At 38.9% G+C, this 16849-nt stretch overlaps 1 protein-coding gene and 1 pseudogene across 1 annotated transcript; both read right to left on the bottom strand.

The window, feature by feature from the left end:
- Window positions 1-595: 595 nt before the first annotated feature.
- On the bottom strand, window positions 596-3886 carry LOC120190769 (receptor protein kinase CLAVATA1-like). The gene is made up of 2 exons (XM_039193822.1): window positions 1085-3886; window positions 596-995 (listed from the first exon to the last, which is right to left on the bottom strand). Exons 1-2 carry the CDS (start codon window positions 3678-3680, stop codon window positions 637-639), a joined length of 2955 nt encoding a protein of 984 aa, XP_039049753.1. The 5' UTR covers window positions 3681-3886; the 3' UTR covers window positions 596-636.
- Window positions 3887-5949: 2063 nt separating this feature from the next.
- On the bottom strand, window positions 5950-9699 carry LOC120190043 (annotated as a pseudogene).
- Between the last annotated feature and the right edge of the window lie 7150 nt (window positions 9700-16849).

The raw sequence follows: 16849 nt of genomic DNA, 5'->3' as shown, positions 1-16849 counted from the left end.
CTTGATAAATATAATGAATCATAACATATCGAAGGATTAAGGTTGAATTTTGTTACACCTCTGCAGGTCATGTTTGGTGTATTTTTGAAGTTATTTGCATTTTCTTTCAATCGTATCTTTCAAAAATACAATTAATAAATTTACGAGATAGGATAAGATTCAAATTTATTGATTGACATATATATTTTTCATTTTATCAACCTACGAATAACAATCATGATTTTTAATTTAACACTGTCACACATAAGAATTGATATATAAATTTCACTACAACCATCGACTATATCTTTCCATCTAAATCAAAAACAAATTTAAATGAAACTTGTGAAGGATTACTCATGAGTTAACAATGAATATATGAAGCTTAAATAAAGGATTTTAAAAGTTAAAACAGTTCAGGTCAAACCTCAAACTGAAACTAGTGCATGGTATATAAAAATATGCAATAGTGGTGCGAATACAAATATAAGAAAACTAAAACAAACACACAAACACAATTATCCCCCATCATGGAAGGTTAGTGCGACATTTTTCGATTACCCAAAACCTTGCATGGTTAGAAAATTATTACAGATTCCTATTGTTTTTTTTTTTAACTACAATGGCCATGAGCTGATGAGTGACGAGCAGTGAGCATCAAAAGGAGAGGAGGCATGGGCCTGGTGTAGACTGTGTAGGATTGGTGAGCATGTGAACAACTTCTCTCATGGTAGGCCTATCGGAGCTCTGATCTTCAACACACTTCATGGCTACTTTGAACAGATGGATGACAGCCGCCGATGGGTACTCTTTCAACCTGGGGTCCACGATTGCCAACACTGAAGAAGGATCGGACGGCTGAGGGTGTTCTGATATTGTCTTCCTTACCCACCTCACAATGTCCACCCCTTCTCCAAATTCACCTACAGGTTTTCTTCCTGCTATAAGCTCCAGCAGCACAACACCAAAACTGTACACGTCGCTTTTCTCGTCAACCTTCAACGTGTAGGCATACTCTGTTCGCATATTTCATATCAAGTCAAAGGGCTGAAACAAAGTATTCAGAAGATTACGTTAAGAGAAACAAAAATGGGTGGATTCAAACCTGGAGCAATGTAGCCGTATGAACCAGCAATGGCGGACATGCACTCCGAGGCACCGGCATCTTGCAAGAACTTAGCCAGCCCGAAATCAGCAACATGAGCTTCATAATTTTCATCGAGTAAAATATTGTTCGACTTCACATCCCTGTGTATAATCAGAGGCGAGCAGTCATGGTGAACATAACACAGTCCCCTGGCAGCCTCCTCAGCAATGCTATACCTCCTCTCCCATCGCAAATGAGCACCCTTTGAGCCGTGCAGCATTTCTCCTAAGCTCCCATTCGGCATGTACTCGTACAACAACAGATTCGTGTCCTTGTTCGATACGAAACCCAACAGTCTTACGATGTTTCGGTGCCTGATCCGACCCAGGGTTTGAATCTCCGCCGAGAACCCGTGGTCGCTTCTTCCGGTTCCACGACCCACTAATCTTTTAATTGCAACTTCAAGGCCATCCGGCATGGAACCGCGATAGACAATTCCAGCTCCACCTTTCCCTATAATGTTCTCTTCTTGCAAGCAATCCAGCACATCATCAGCTTTGAAATCTAGTTTTTGGAAAGCAGTGAGCTTCCATGCTCGTGATTTTTCGAGTCTCTTCTTCCTCAATCTGTACACCGTGGCGACCATCATCAGCAAAGCTGTGATCAGCGTAAGGATGCTGATAACAAGCTTTGAAGCAGTGAAAGATGCGGAATGCCCATGACTGGAACTTTCAGCTTGGTTCACCAAAGATGAACAAGTAGCCTGGTGCGGTAGGCATAGATTGGGGTTTCCTATAAATGAGCTGCCGTTGAAGGCTAAAAATTGGCCACCGGTGGGTATGCTGCCACTGAAATTATTAAAAGAGATATCAAGAGTTGTAAGACTGCTCATGTATTGGATTTCACCAGGGATTTCGCCGGTTAGCTGGTTTCGAGACAAATTGAGAATGCCCAAATCCATCAAATTCTTAATTCCTTTTGGAATTTCACCTGTGAGATTATTCTGACTGAAATCAATTGAAGTAAATGAAACACACCGGGTGATTGAAGTAGGGATTTCACCAATAATATCGTTGTGACTGATGTCGATCTTTGAAAGTGAGTTGATATTAAAGATTTGCTCAGGAATTTCACCAGTAAATCTGTTCATTCCAAGAGATAAAATGTGTAAAGAGCCCAAATTGCCGATCGCTGGAGGGATTCTACCAGTAATCCTATTGTTTGAAACTTTTAACTGATCTAACGAAGCACCCGACATCTGGGATGGAAGTTCTCCGGAGAAGTAATTGTTGTCAGACTCGAACATAATCAGCAAGGGCAAGTTGAAAATCCCGGCTGGAATTGTTCCATTAAGCTCGTTGTTATTGACACTAATTTTGATAAGAGACTTGCAATTACCAAGTTCTTCTGGGAGTGGACCATAGAAGAAATTCTCCATCAGAACTAAGAATTTCAGCCTCCCTCCCTTACACAAATCCCGTGGAATCATCCCAGTTAGGTGATTCGAAGCAACGTCCAGCATCCAAAGCTTCCCGTTACGGCCAAGATTCTCCGGTAATTTAAGAGTGAAGTTGTTTCCCCAGAGTTGAAGCACTTCGAGGTGGGGAAAATCACCAATGAATGACGGGATTGGACCGTAGAGGTTATTTCTGAACAAGTTGATAAGTGTAATGTTTTGCAAGGCAGAGAAGCTCTCGGGTATCTCCCCCGTTAACCCGTTAGAGCAAAGGTCAAGCGATTTCAAGCTGATTAAACCAGAGAGTTGAGGAGGTATACGGCCAGTAAGATTGTTCCGCTGAAGGAACAATGTGTGCAAGTGCTTCAAATTGCACAAACTCGCAGGAATCTCGCCCGTGAGGTTGCAGCCTACCATGTCGAGTAATTGGAGTTGGCTTAATGATCCAAACTCAGGAGGAATTCCTCCATCGTACGTGTTGTAATATCCAAGATACAAGAGTTTCAGGTTCTTTAAACGACCTAAACCTGCAGGGATTTTACCCTTTAAACCGTTGGCGTTTAGACCCAGGTATTCCAAGCTCTGGATGTCACCGTACTTCTCCGGTATCTCTCCCATGAAATAGTTGCCTCCAAGACATAGATGCTTTAGATTTTTCAGGTTCGCCACCTCAACGGGAAGATGACCCGTGAAGTTATTGTTGTAAACATCAAGAATCTCAAGCTGTGCCATACCCCTAAGTATTTCACCAGGGAAATTGCCTCTGAAAACATTGTTGGAGATGTTGAATATCTTGAGAGAAGTCAAGTTTCCCATCTCCATCGGAATATATCCTGTAAGATTGACCATTGATATTGTGAGGTTCACGAGCTTGTTCAAGAGCCCTATCTCCGGAGGAATGGTGCCAAAGAGAGGAGAAAAGGACACATTGAGAGCAACAACACGCAAATCCTCATCGCATTCAACGCCAGAGAAATGGCAGTGTGCAGATGGAGATGAAGAGGATCCCCAATCGTGGAGACCTGAACCTTTGGGTCCAATCATGGAAGACTTGAGCTTCAACAGAACTTCAAGATCACTGTAACCATTGATGCTGGTAGAAAACAGTAGAAGATTCATAGAAAAACAGAGGAGAAAAAAACTGTAAAAGCTTCTCATGTCTCGGTATTCGACTGTTCGTCTCCTGGCTGAGTGAGAGAGAGAGAGAAATGAATGTAGCGTTAACTCTATGCAGTGCAACTCAATCCTGAGATGCTACGTTAAGTAGTAGAGTTGTGCAGTGCTTTGTAAAGAGAATCGTAGACCCCAAAGTATCGAATTTAGATAAACAAATACAAAATCTGAAAAGTCAAAAGAGAGAGAGTTAAATGGAACCCGTAACACCCTTCAATTTAGTATGGCTCCAGGTTCCACCGCACGTTACAATATTTCACGATGGTGCGTTAACTAAGATTCTGATACTTTTTATTGCTTTGTCAGCTCAACAAGATTGTATAAGTCAAAACTGACATTAATTTTATTAGCTTACAGAGAAACCGTGTCATTTCCTTGGATAAAATCATGAAACCAATCTCATTTAATCATACTTTTTACTCTTTTAGCTTCAGGGATCAGCAAATATCAATGTTGATCCTATCCTTTTGAGAGACTCAAAAGAAGATTGGAGAAGGGCTTTTCTGGGCCCTGAGTAAAGTCTTTGTATGCCCTTCCCGAAGAAAGAGTACCCTTTTCCCCTCCGACTCCAATGCGGGTGTGACCCAAAAGTCCACTCCTTTTGTTGTTTTCTCTAATCTGGATAACTGGATCGTCCAGACTCCAGTGATGATCCCTTAATGACCTCTTTTTGATTACCAGCATCCACCTGTTTAATGACCAATGGTGGAAACTCTTGATTATCTTGGTCAAACGTTTATAATTTTATCTCAGCCAGTTGGAGGTATTCGAAATCAAACCGTGGACTTTGTAGTATATATTTTTGTTTTTTTAATAAATATTGTAGTATATATTAAAATCTTGGCTTAAAGTGACTTTTTTTTTGTTGGCCATCTTTATTCTTTGGCTAAAAGCCTTTAGATTTAAGAAAATTTGTTTCCTTGTAGATTACTACTTGTAAAAATGAGCGCCGCGCGAGCTGTGTTAAGGAAGACAAGCATTTATTCGGTTTATTTTAGATCCACTATAATAGAAGCAGCATAAATTCATATTCTGTTATGTAAAAAAATGGGGTGTTAGTGGAGAATTGTCTGCTAAGAATATTAAGGGAGTGTTTTAGGGAATAAAGATACCAACTTTTAGAGCAAACAAAACCTATTTGGGTATTTAGGTTTGGCCATTTTTTAAGAAAAACTGAGCAGCCCTCGTTCTCCATTCGTGCACGGTGAAATGGAGAATCCATCCAAAAATATACCCTTAAAATATATTGGAGTTGGAAGAAACAGAATGGACGATTACCACTTGCAGTGCTTTAAAGGAGACAAGGAGCTCCCACATTCCACTTTATTTGAATAATAAACGGTGTATATAATCTCAAAGTTTGTAATCCTGAAAATTTTGTCTACCGGATCCAAATGAAATCTATGTTAGCATATAATCTCCTATTTGACCCAAAAAAATGGCGGGAAAGAGTTGAGGTTCTTCAAGCATTTTCTTACGTGCCTAAACTCCCGAGCTCAAGATTAAGCCATTATGAAAAGAAATCTTACCTACTATTCGACAGCTTTGAAGCATCTCTGCCAGAAAATTCATGCTATAAAGAAATGTGATTATGCCTACTTTTACCTGTTTTAACTAAAGCAAAGTTAATGGCTTGGTTTCCCCCCCCCCCCCAACAAGATTGGGATTGAGCATCGGTAGGTGATAAACTTGCAGTCATTTCAACAATATATAGTTCCATAATTCTTCAACGAGACCGGACCAAGCAATTACGTGAAGAATATTTTTCAGCAGTGTTTAATCTATCAAAGAGACTGCAGTATTGGACAAAGGTCGTAACTACAGCCGCAGGATTTAAGATTAGAGCTGTCATAACGCACGAGGTGGGTTACCGACATGCAGGGATGGATGAGGGGAGGCTGACATAGGCGGTCTCTTAAAAATTTTAAATTTTTATGATAATTTAGATATTTATTTAATAATTTTTATTGATAATCTGTTTTTCTCTTTTAAAAAGTTTACAAATTTACCCTTATAACATAAAATATTGTGTCCATACCAAACGGCAGGTATGCATAACAGAGTTGTTGAACAGGATAGAGATTTGCAACCAAAATTAGTTACAGACATTAATCATGAATTTAAAAAGAGTGCTGAGAAGCCTTTGATTAACTGTAGAAGATAAGGGTAAAACAAAGTGGCAATGATATATAAATTGCTAGCAACAGAAAACAACCGGACTAAATCTTTTACAAACTTTCCAAAAATGAAAAACCAGACTTTGAAATACTTAAGAAGTTTTCCACTGCAATTCAATCTGAATCCGACCATTCTTTGAGTCAATGAGATGATACCTCTCATTGATTCTTCTGTTATTAACAACATCAGCTAGGCTTATAGTAACACGGCCCAAAGATTCCTGGTAAATCATGTGAAAAGGTACTGTCATTTTCATTGCATAAACGAAAATGAAAGAAGAAAACGATGAAAGTTCAACATAGTCATCTAGTGTTACTATTGAGGTCAGAAAAAGATTTAAAGAAGAAGAAAAGATCCTATCATGCAAAGATAATGAAACCCTTAGAACACCACGTATGCAAGAAATGCATTGTGAAGCGAACCTTGGAATGCAGTAATCCCCTGGAGGGTGTACTGAAGATTTCGACGTGAAGCTTCTCATTTTCCGGCGGTTCATCTAAAGTAAACTGAAATTCCTCATCCCATCTTGGATCTCTGGTTTTCCTTATACGCTGTATCAGTGCAAACATGATTGTCAATTCCATATGGGGAACCAAAAAGTAAGACAAATAACAAGAACACAAAGCTCATATAGGCAAATGTAAAAGACGTAGCTCTACAGCACCAATTTATCAATCAACTGGGAGTGATTATAATTAGTACATGCAAGTGAGCATGATTTATCGAATATTTCCAGATTTTAAATGATTGCAGCAACAACTGTAATAATGGAAATACAAATAAAAAAGTAAGATTCATTGGAAGTTTGGCACCAGAATTCCACACCATTATTTCTTCCAAGTGAAACCATGCTTGAACAAACTATTTAGAATTTACAGCATAGGTTTATGGCACATACCTTTGTTTTTCTCTCCTCCCCTTTGAACAACAAACGCACATGTGGGTTTGTGTGGTACTTTCCTTCGAGATCTTCAGCTTCATGCACAATAACTACAAGCAAACCTCCACCTGTTGGTGTTCCATCTGGGGTTTTTTCTATCATATTTGATTCCTCAGTGTCATCTAACATCTCATCCTCCTTGAAAGGTTTGTACATGACTTCAACGACAAGCTGCCCCCGTGACTTATTATTATGTGGATCAACCGAGTTCATATTTTTCCGCAGATCAAGAGTTAGAAATTTTGGCTCATCAGGTGTAAGATCTTTCAATGGAACAACATTCATGCCCATCTCTTCGTGTGTGCCAACCTGAATTAGTTAACATACAGCTTGAAAAATACTGAAAATACATGTGGAACATACAGAGGCAAGCATGGAATGCTTTAGATCCTAACAAACTAAAGTTTTCCAACAAGGACAGAAATAACAGTGACGTGTCCCGTTATAAGCACACAACAACGCCAAATTTAACGGTTAAGCTGGTCACATTAGGAACAACCTCAGAACCTACAATTAACCTATTAAACACATAAAAATGATCATACCTGGTCCCAGTCATAGACTTTTAACTCCAATGTTTGAGCAGCTGGATTTTTTAATAACAAAATTAAACTCCTCATCCCATTCAGGGTTCAAGTTGGAGCGTTTCACAGAAGTTTTCTTCACCGCTAGTTTTTCATCCATTAAATTTAGTTTCACATAAGGATCCGATTTTCCAAGGAGATCTTTCTTCTGAAGCTTCATTGCCTTCAAAACTTTAACATCAAGAATTCCTAAAGGTCTCTTCGCAGCCCTGTCGATTAGAGGAAAATTTAGCCAGTAAGAAATAGAATCTCATCTCTAGCTTGAATGCCCGGGATATGCACTCTTACATTGAAGGATCCATTATTTGCACTTCTAAGGTTTGAGGCCACAGGTACATATTTGCAACTTGATCTTTTATGAGCTCCTGTATGAAAAAAAAAATCCTTACTAACCAAAGAGAAACGAAGAGTTGGAGGGTGTATCGGGATCTCAAACATGATTCCTCGAAAATGAAGGGGGTGATGACATTATCTGGAAAATAGATTAGCAGTGTACTATACATAATCAAGGTGGATAGGCAGAGCCTAACCATCAACCACGAGGTAAATAACAGTGTTCTTCATCAGAAAAACTTGATCCATTACAAGAAGATACAAGAAATAAAAAGTATTACCTGGACAAACCTGTATAATCCAGGAATGGCCATAAGATCTGCCCCAAGTAACTTCAGCCCAAAGTCAATATGTGGCTATAAAATAAAGAATAGATGATCAAGGCAAAAGGAAAGGGGGAAAAAGAGGCAAGAGAGTAAGATCCTTCTATAGACATGTATGGCTTATTCTAACATCGGCATCATATCCATAATACTGTCCGTAATAAGCCACAATGCAGCATAAACCTAATTACTGCATAAATAATCATATATGACATATGGCTTGTCAAATACAACATACCTTGTTCATTAGGGGGAAAAAATATTGGCGAAACAAGAAATGACACTGACCAACGGCTTCATGGTGATTTGAGGGAGAGAAATGCTTGCAAATCAACAATCTGAAACAGTTAAAAAAATCAATACTCCCCATTGGAGCCATACAAAGCTTCTCTTTCTAGCTCTTGCTAAACCATTTTGTTTCATATGTGTGCACACTGGTATCTGTTCATGAGAGGCACAGGCAGATATACAGAGTGTCTACACAACTACACATTTCTTGTATGCCTCGTCATGCACATTTCTTTCCCAATCCACCACTACACTAGCAAATACCTGAGCAGTGACTTTTAATCCATAAGCTTTAACAGCGATTGCGATGTTAGGATTCGCTGCCCACTTAATTGATGGTTCCATTATAAGTTCCTTGTCGTCAGTGACATAGACTTTCATTCCTGGCATATAATTAAATCAACAACGACTATCACTCTGTAAAAATTTGTACGATAATAACAAGGGAAAAGAAAAAATAGAACATATTTTGTGCAAATAACCCGACAACATCATAACCACCATGTGCATACTACAAAAGGTCATTATTCTAAGCCATTTCCCTTTAAATGACAATAAGCAACCATGTACTGTTCCAGGTGAATGCTTTTCAGTACTTCTCTTGAATTATTATACTACAAAAGGCCATTGTTCTAACCCATTTCCCTTACAGATCCTCAGTATCGATAACTTCGGTTCTAATCTGAAAATTACCTGTTTATCACAAATGAAATGCTAGGGTTATTCATATACATACATAAACTCAGCACCTCACTATCAACTTATGTCATTCGAAAGCATAATCAAGATATCTGGCATGCTTTATTCTTTTCAACATATATAAATATCTCTTCTTTTTCTTAGTGCATAAAAGAAGTCGAATAAAGTGATCATATAAGGGGAACATATTTGATATGCCACATGTTGAGCTTATTTGTGTAAATGTTTAGGATTATCTAATAGAGGAAGAGGAGTCAACCTTGAAAATTTGGTGGTACGGTACCGAGAGTGAGAGTTTTCAAATTCAACTGAATCAATTTTGTATTGTGGAGTTCGCTCATCAATAATGGGTTTGGCTATACTCTTGGCGGTTGCACAAATTGCCTGGATAACTTTAGGTGTCAAAACTCAGCAGGGAAATTAGAAAAAGGAAAGGCAAACAAAGTATAATAGATGAAAGATCATTGCAGCTACACATACTGTGTCTATGTAAGGCCACATATACTCAAGAAATTTGTTAAGCTAGTCAACCTTCAGAGGAAAACAGTGATTACCTTGTTCGTAAGATAATTCAGTTGAGACGAAACATCAGAGAAACCCCAAGGAAAAAGAATAACATACACGGTCGAAATCTGGATTTTTGACCCACAAAGGGATCTCTGGAAGCAACCGCTGCATAGTCTCTGTGTCGTCCTCGACCAAAGGATGAACTTTTATATCCTAAAACACACGTGTTAACAACTGAAAAAAAAATGCAACCATCTTATCAATGTTCAAAAGGCTGAATCATGAGTCATGACATTTGAGGCAATTTATATTGTTTTGCTTCCAAACTAAAATCCAATGTTGTACAAATCTTTGCACATTGAAACTGGAGATGAATCCATAAACCAAAATAGGCTCTAGACAACACTTGAATTAAACAGAAAAAGGATCCCATATATTTTATCAGACCATAATAAATAAACAGTTGATCGCTTAGAAAAAAGTTTTCATTTTGTTATTCATTTTCAACTAATAAAAGGACAAAATTTAAAGCTGTTTATGGAAGTACAAAAATGATAAAAAGAAAAACGAATAAGAACCAAAATATATCAAAATTTAGCTCCAAAAATAATAAAAGCAAAACATAACGAGAATTCAACAGAGAAAGAACAGGCCTCAACATCAGTGGGCAGTACGTATATGAACACGAAATGGCCAATTATGAGACCAATCGGAGTCCCAATTCCGAAGCGGAAAACACCCAAATAGTGCTCAGTATACCCATTTGTCTTTCTAAAAGATGCCAAATAGTTAAATAAATAGGCCGGAAGCTTTTCGCTCTGTTCAAATAAAAATAACAACCAAAGAAAAAAAAAAACAGAAAAGGAATCTAAGTAACAGCCATTCTTGATCGAGGTAAAATTCAGAAAAACGAAAAGGAAATGTTCGCGTGTTGTGAGTACTATAAAATATACGAAAATAATGTGCAAGTATACACAATCGCTCAAGTAATATAATGATGAGTGAATATCGTCTCCACAGGGATTGGGTGAAATCACAAAAGTCTAACCAAAACAATACAATATTCTATCTAAGTATAGTTAGTTTTGATATATAAAAATGTCACAGCAATGGATATGTGTATGCTGGTGGATGCGGATTGATAGTGTGATGGTGTAGCAAATGGAAATACAGTGACAATGATGGATGTTTAATGTTGAGTATGGTGAAATGTTAAGGCAATGAAAAATGGTAAAAACAGTAAATAAAAAGATAAATAAAATAAGAAGAAAATAATCCTCACGTGACAAGCTTCCAATGAAATGAATGGTAAAGATTGGTCTAAGGTTGCTAAACTTATTTCTTAAGTATATTTAAGCTATCTTGTCTTTACTTACTCGACAGGGCTTTCCTAAGGTGTTCAAAAGAACCTAACAGAATAGGATGCCAATGCATCTGCTCTCACTCAACGATGTTGGACAGCCTACCCTATTGATAAAGACACCCTTTTTAGTCGTTGAAATCCTATCCTAGTCTCTTCCGAGATCTAAGGGATTAAGTTATAATATTCCTAGGCCGGTTCAAAGCCCCTTGAAAATACCATAACCCATAGCTTATGAGGATTTTATCTTGCGTTTCTTCCGAATACTTACAAGTATTTTTAACTTAGGATTCTTCCGAATACCTAACCTTCATCTAAGAGATGGACATTTCCATGCCTCTTACAAGCCTAGATGGTGAAGCATTCATAAGCAAAGCAAATAAAGAACCCAAAATAAACTTAAATATACCCTAAAAAATAAAGTTTAAATAATCGTTCAACCAACCACCACCAAATAAGTTAGTTCATGGTGGGGTTCGAAATATCCAAACACAAAGTCATGAAAATATTCGTTCCAACAACCCACAAATTAATAGAAAAATAACAGCAAAAGGGAAGTGAGAAGAAGCCTTCGACGCGTCACCGGAGGTCTCCTCTCGGCCACCACGAACCACCTAGCTCGCTAGCTCCTTCCGGCGCCTAGCTTACCACTCCTTGGAGCTTTATCAATGGAGGAATATCCCAAGGAAGAAGAAATAAAAATGTGATTTTTTCTGCTCTATGCGTGTGCTCTCTGTCCCTTTTTTTTTATTCTCTCCCATGAGGTGTCATATATAATAAAAATATCTAGGGGTAATGATGAGGTTGTTGGGTGCAAAATACCCCTCATACCCCTAGAATCACATGTTGTGCATGAACCTTATCCTCCAAGTGGCAGTGGTCCTTTGGCAGCTCTGACAGGCGGTTACAACAGTCCTTCACGTGCAGAGACAGTTGTCCAGTGCCAGCTGTCCTTATGCAGAAATATCTTTTTGTCTTTTTCTACGCCAGAAATGCCAAGGCATTTCAATCTGCTTTAGCAACGTGTGATGCCGCGGCATTACTTCCCAAAGAATCCTTTTTCTTGCTATTCCCTGCATACCATAAACAAACTGCACCTTTCCCTCAAACAGCACCATTAAGAAATAAAATAGAACAACCACCACAAATGCAACTATATGCAACTACATGATCTTAAAATGACTAAAATAAGCTTTTAAACAAACAATAACTTAAGTGAAAAAGGCTAAAAAGTAGCATTTTTAGGAAGTTAACACACCCCCAAACTTAAGCTATTGCTTGTCCTCAAGCAATAGATAGCAGTTACATAAGCATAATGTCATGGAAAAGTTCGATAGTAAGACAGTAGGAAAAAAATTGAATTTCAACCCTCAGAACGATAGGCTTCAACATGCTAGACTTATCAAGAATTCAAGTACTTTTCCCTAGGTCAAAATCCTTTGTGGTAGTGTGTGTGCGTGATTGTATCCAATCTATACTTAGCGAATTTAGACAATTTCTAATCAAGTCCCCTAGTTTTTGTCAAGGCATTTACTTATCATTAAGCACATTTTTACTCCCTCTTCTTTGATTTTTTTTAAATGCTGTTACGAAGGGAGTCAGCTCATCACACCTACTCTCCCACACTCTAGATGAACGGGAGCATACCTTCCATCTCCGAGCTAGTTAAGTAGAGTCATCTCGTGACTTCTTTCATTCACTCATATGCACAAGGCTTCCATTTATTAAAGAAAGTTCCAAGAAATGCCACGGCAAAGAGGAGTGTCCCTCTACAGCTATGCTTAAGCATTTATTCACAGTTTCATTTCTAAGGGAGTTTGTTTTTTATTTTTCTTTTAAACACCGTACTATATTTCAATGCCAAGACTAACTAAAGTTCCTTCATAAAAATTTCCTAAATTTTCTAAGTATAGAAAACATACAAATCGTGTAAATATTTTTCACAGAGCATCAAGCCCTAGAGTGAGTTCTATCATTCTCAACAGTCATTTACATTCAGATTCTAGCCTAACAAAATTATCATCATCGGGTATCCTCAAAACATTTCATCTAACTGTCCTACCATTTACTGATGCCATGGCATAATACTATGCTAATGCTATCATGCATATGACCTACCAAGAACAATACCTCCCCCAAACTTAAGGGAAGCATTGTCCTCAATGCTTTAAAGAGAACTAAACTAACTATAAACTATATGTTATGCAATGAAATGCAACTAAATGAAAATGGATGCAAGAGAGGTACCTCAATGTTTACGTGGTGGTGGTGCTTTGGAGGTGCTAGCAGCTCCTCGTCGGGTGCGCTTTCGGATAGGTGCTGGGTTGGACTCGGAAGAAGTGGAGTAATAGTGCGCAATGCGTCCAGCCGTGGTCTTGGTGCGACGACCACTACATTGTGCATGAGAAGGATTGGGTGCTGGGACGGGGCTGGGTGTTTCTTCGACAGGGACAGTGGGCGGATATTCAGGAGTCTCGGACCGGTGTGTATCAGGAGTAGGGTCAGCAGCAGGAGGATCGGGTGCATCGTGCTCAGGCTCTGGAGATGCCTCGGCATTGAATGCCGGTAGAATTTCGTCTGGGAAACAAGGGAAATTCCGTTGACCGTGGGGAATAATTTCTTGAAACAACGATTCCACCATAGTATCTCTATGCTTCACGTATCCAAAGAAATTACGGATGTCACCGTGTAAAGCATGCAGTTGAGCTTGAGTCTGCGTCACAGCTTCCTCGAGAGCAAGTAACCTTGCCTCGGCATACGATTCTGTAGTACCTGCAGATTGCTCATGAACAGGGTCTTTAGACTTGGGATTTTCAAGTCCTAACAATAGTGGAAGTCTAGCCCTAGTGATGCCCGATAATCCAGGTAAAATTTCATCAAAAGCATTTTCCTCAACCTTTTTCTTACGACATAAAGCGGTAATTAAATTAGGAAACACCAAAGCACTTGCCTTTTTACCCAAACAGTCATGAACTTGCTGAACAATAATACGACCCACATCGATCGTATGTGATACTATCATAGAATGTAAAAGCAATAAGCGTGAAAGTGATACCGTAGTGTTGTGGGAAGTGGGCATTAGTTTATGCTTGAGAAAGTGATTCCATAACTTTGCGCGCGGCTGAAGACGTTCTCGGTTGACCGAGTATCTACTCGTTTGTCGTCCATTCCACTCAGTGTTTTCAAAACAAAGGTCCTCCAAGACCCAATCGTATGTGTTGCTATCGGCTTCCTCTTCGAACATGGCATGGTCGTCTACTACCTCCTGTAAATGAAAATAACGATTAATAGCAGTGGATGTAAAACGGATTTACTTACCTCGAACGAAGATGGAGTGCTGATTGGGCTTGGAAATGTTCGCATAGAACTCCTTAACTAATGAGGCGTTCACCGAACCAGGATGACGGGCAAACTTCTGACACTTGAGCGGCGTCACGATGTCCATAACATCGGGTTTAAAACCACCATCGGTTTCCTCGATAAAATTAAATCCCAACTCAAAAAAGAGTTTTCGGTTCTTGAAGTTTTGGAACCGAGCCTTGGCCTCATCGTTCTCAAACTGTTGCCAAGCGGTCGTGTCGGTTGGAGCTGGTCTTGAGCGCACCATTTTCAGTGTTTTTGAAGTAAGAAAAATGAAAAAGGAAGAAGCTTTTGAAAGCTTTAAAAACTTGGATGTATTTCGGCTATGGAGAGAATAAGGGAAGAAGATGAGTAAAAGAGAGAGAAAAAGTAAAAGTTAACATGAAAGAGAAAAAATGAATAAAGAAAGAGAAAAGAAAAAGTTAAAAATTTGGGAGGAAAAAGGGGTGATAGGACGGTTAAGAGAGGAATTAGTGGGTGGGGGGTTGTGCATGTATAGGGAAGGAAAAAAAACTGCCAAAAGGTAATGATGGTGATAGGACAAGTCTGTGGAAAGAGAAAAAGAAATGTCAGAAATTAAATTAAATAAAAAGAAACAAATCAAAAGAATATCTCTCCAATTAATGCTTTGTCATTTCCTCCCTTTGGTAACCGCTCCTTGTACGGTTTGCAGCAATGTGGTCCCTACAAATCAGATCAAAAAATTAATTACAAAATAAAATAAAATAAAACTAAAAAAAACTTGAATGTTAAATTTTATTTATGCACAGACACAAATTCAATGCCGAGGCATCGAATTTTGGTTCTCCTCTGAGCACGCTTCAGTATCGTGCAGCCGTAATACGTCCTTGTTGTGCGGTGGTGGAATTCCATTGTAGGCTTTCAGACGCTGGCCATTGACCTTGAAGATCTTCACATTGTCTATTCTCTTGATGTCAACAGCTCCATGGGGATAGACATAATGCACCTCAAATGGCCCTGACCATCGAGATTTTAGCTTCCCAGGAAAGAGTTTAAGTCTGGAGTTGTAAAGCAAGACTTGTTGCCCCACATGAAAATGCCGTGGCATCAGTTTTTGGTCATGCCACTTCTTGGTTTTCTCCTTGTATATCCTAGCATTCTCATATGCTTGTGCTCTAAACTCTTCCATTTCATTAAGTTCTAATAATCTCTGCTCCCCAGCTAGTTGAGCATCGAAATTCAATCGCTTGATAGCCCAATAAGCTTTATGTTCAAGCTCAACCGGGAGATGACAAGCTTTCCCATATACTAGCTTGAAGGGTGACATCCCCAAAGGAGTTTTGAATATTGTTATGTACGCCCAAAGTGCTTCATCCAACTTTGGCGACCAATCCTTTCGCTTTGGGTTCACCACTTTCTCTAAAATCTGCTTGATCTCTCGATTAGATATCTCAGCTTGGCCATTTGTCTGCGGATGATATGCCGTGGCAATCTTGTGTCAAACTCCATATCTCAGCAATGCCTTGGCAATCAACTTGTTATCAAAATGGGTTCCTTCATCACTGATGATAGCACGAGGTACTCCAAACCGAGTGAAAATATACTTGTTCAAAAACTTGAGTACGGTCTTGGAGTCATTCTTTGAAGTTGCTATTGCTTCCACCCACTTTGACATATAATCCACAGCAATCAATATATATAATTTTCCTTCAGAAGATGGGAATGGTCCCATGAAATCAATGGCCCACACATCAAACAGCTCTATTTCCAAAATATTTTGCAGCGGCATCTCATGTCGTCTAGAGATGTTTCCAGTCCGTTGGCATCGATCACATCCTTTGTAAAATGCTTGGGCATCTCTAAACAAAGTTGGCCAGTAAAAGCCTGATTGTAGGACCTTAGCAGTAGTCCTTGCTCCACCAAAATGGCCTCCACTTGGGCCCGAATGACAATGGTACAAAATATCACTTTGCTCCTCTTCAGGTATACATCGTCTAATGAGCTGATCGGCAAAATGTTTGAACAGATATGGCTCATCCCAAAAATAGTGCATTGCATCGTGCTTGAACTTCTTTTTAGCCTGACTATTCAAATCAAAAGGCACAATTTCACTAACAAGAAAATTAACAAGGTCAGCGTACCACGGGATTGCCGCAGCATATAAAATTTTCTCATCAGGAAATTCCTCTTGGATATCTACAGTGTCATGGCATTCAGAATTGTTCTCTAGCCTAGATAAGTGATCAGCAACTTGATTTTCAGTTCCTTTTCTATCTACCACCTCTAAGTCAAATTCTTGCAAAAGTAAGATCCACCTAATAAGTCTAGGCTTGGCATCCTTTTTGTTCACTAAGTATTTTATAGCCGAATGATCAGTGTGAACAATAACTTTAGTGCCTATTAGGTAAGGTCTAAATTTATCAAAAGCAAATACTACGGCAAGTAATTCTTTCTCAGTGGTGGTGTAGTTCAATTGTGCTTCATTTAAAGTGCGGCTAGAAAAATAAATAACATGAAAGATTTTACCTCAGCGTTGCCCCAAAACAGCTCCTACGGTATAATCGCTTGCATCACACATCAGCTCAAATGGTGATGTCCAGTCGGGAAGGACTACAATGGGT

This window comes from Hibiscus syriacus, unplaced genomic scaffold, assembly GCF_006381635.1.
Source record: "Hibiscus syriacus cultivar Baekdansim isolate YM2019G1 unplaced genomic scaffold, ASM638163v2 tig00116962_pilon, whole genome shotgun sequence".
NCBI lineage: Eukaryota > Viridiplantae > Streptophyta > Magnoliopsida > Malvales > Malvaceae > Hibiscus > Hibiscus syriacus.
This window is presented reverse-complemented; position numbering and strand designations above follow the sequence as displayed.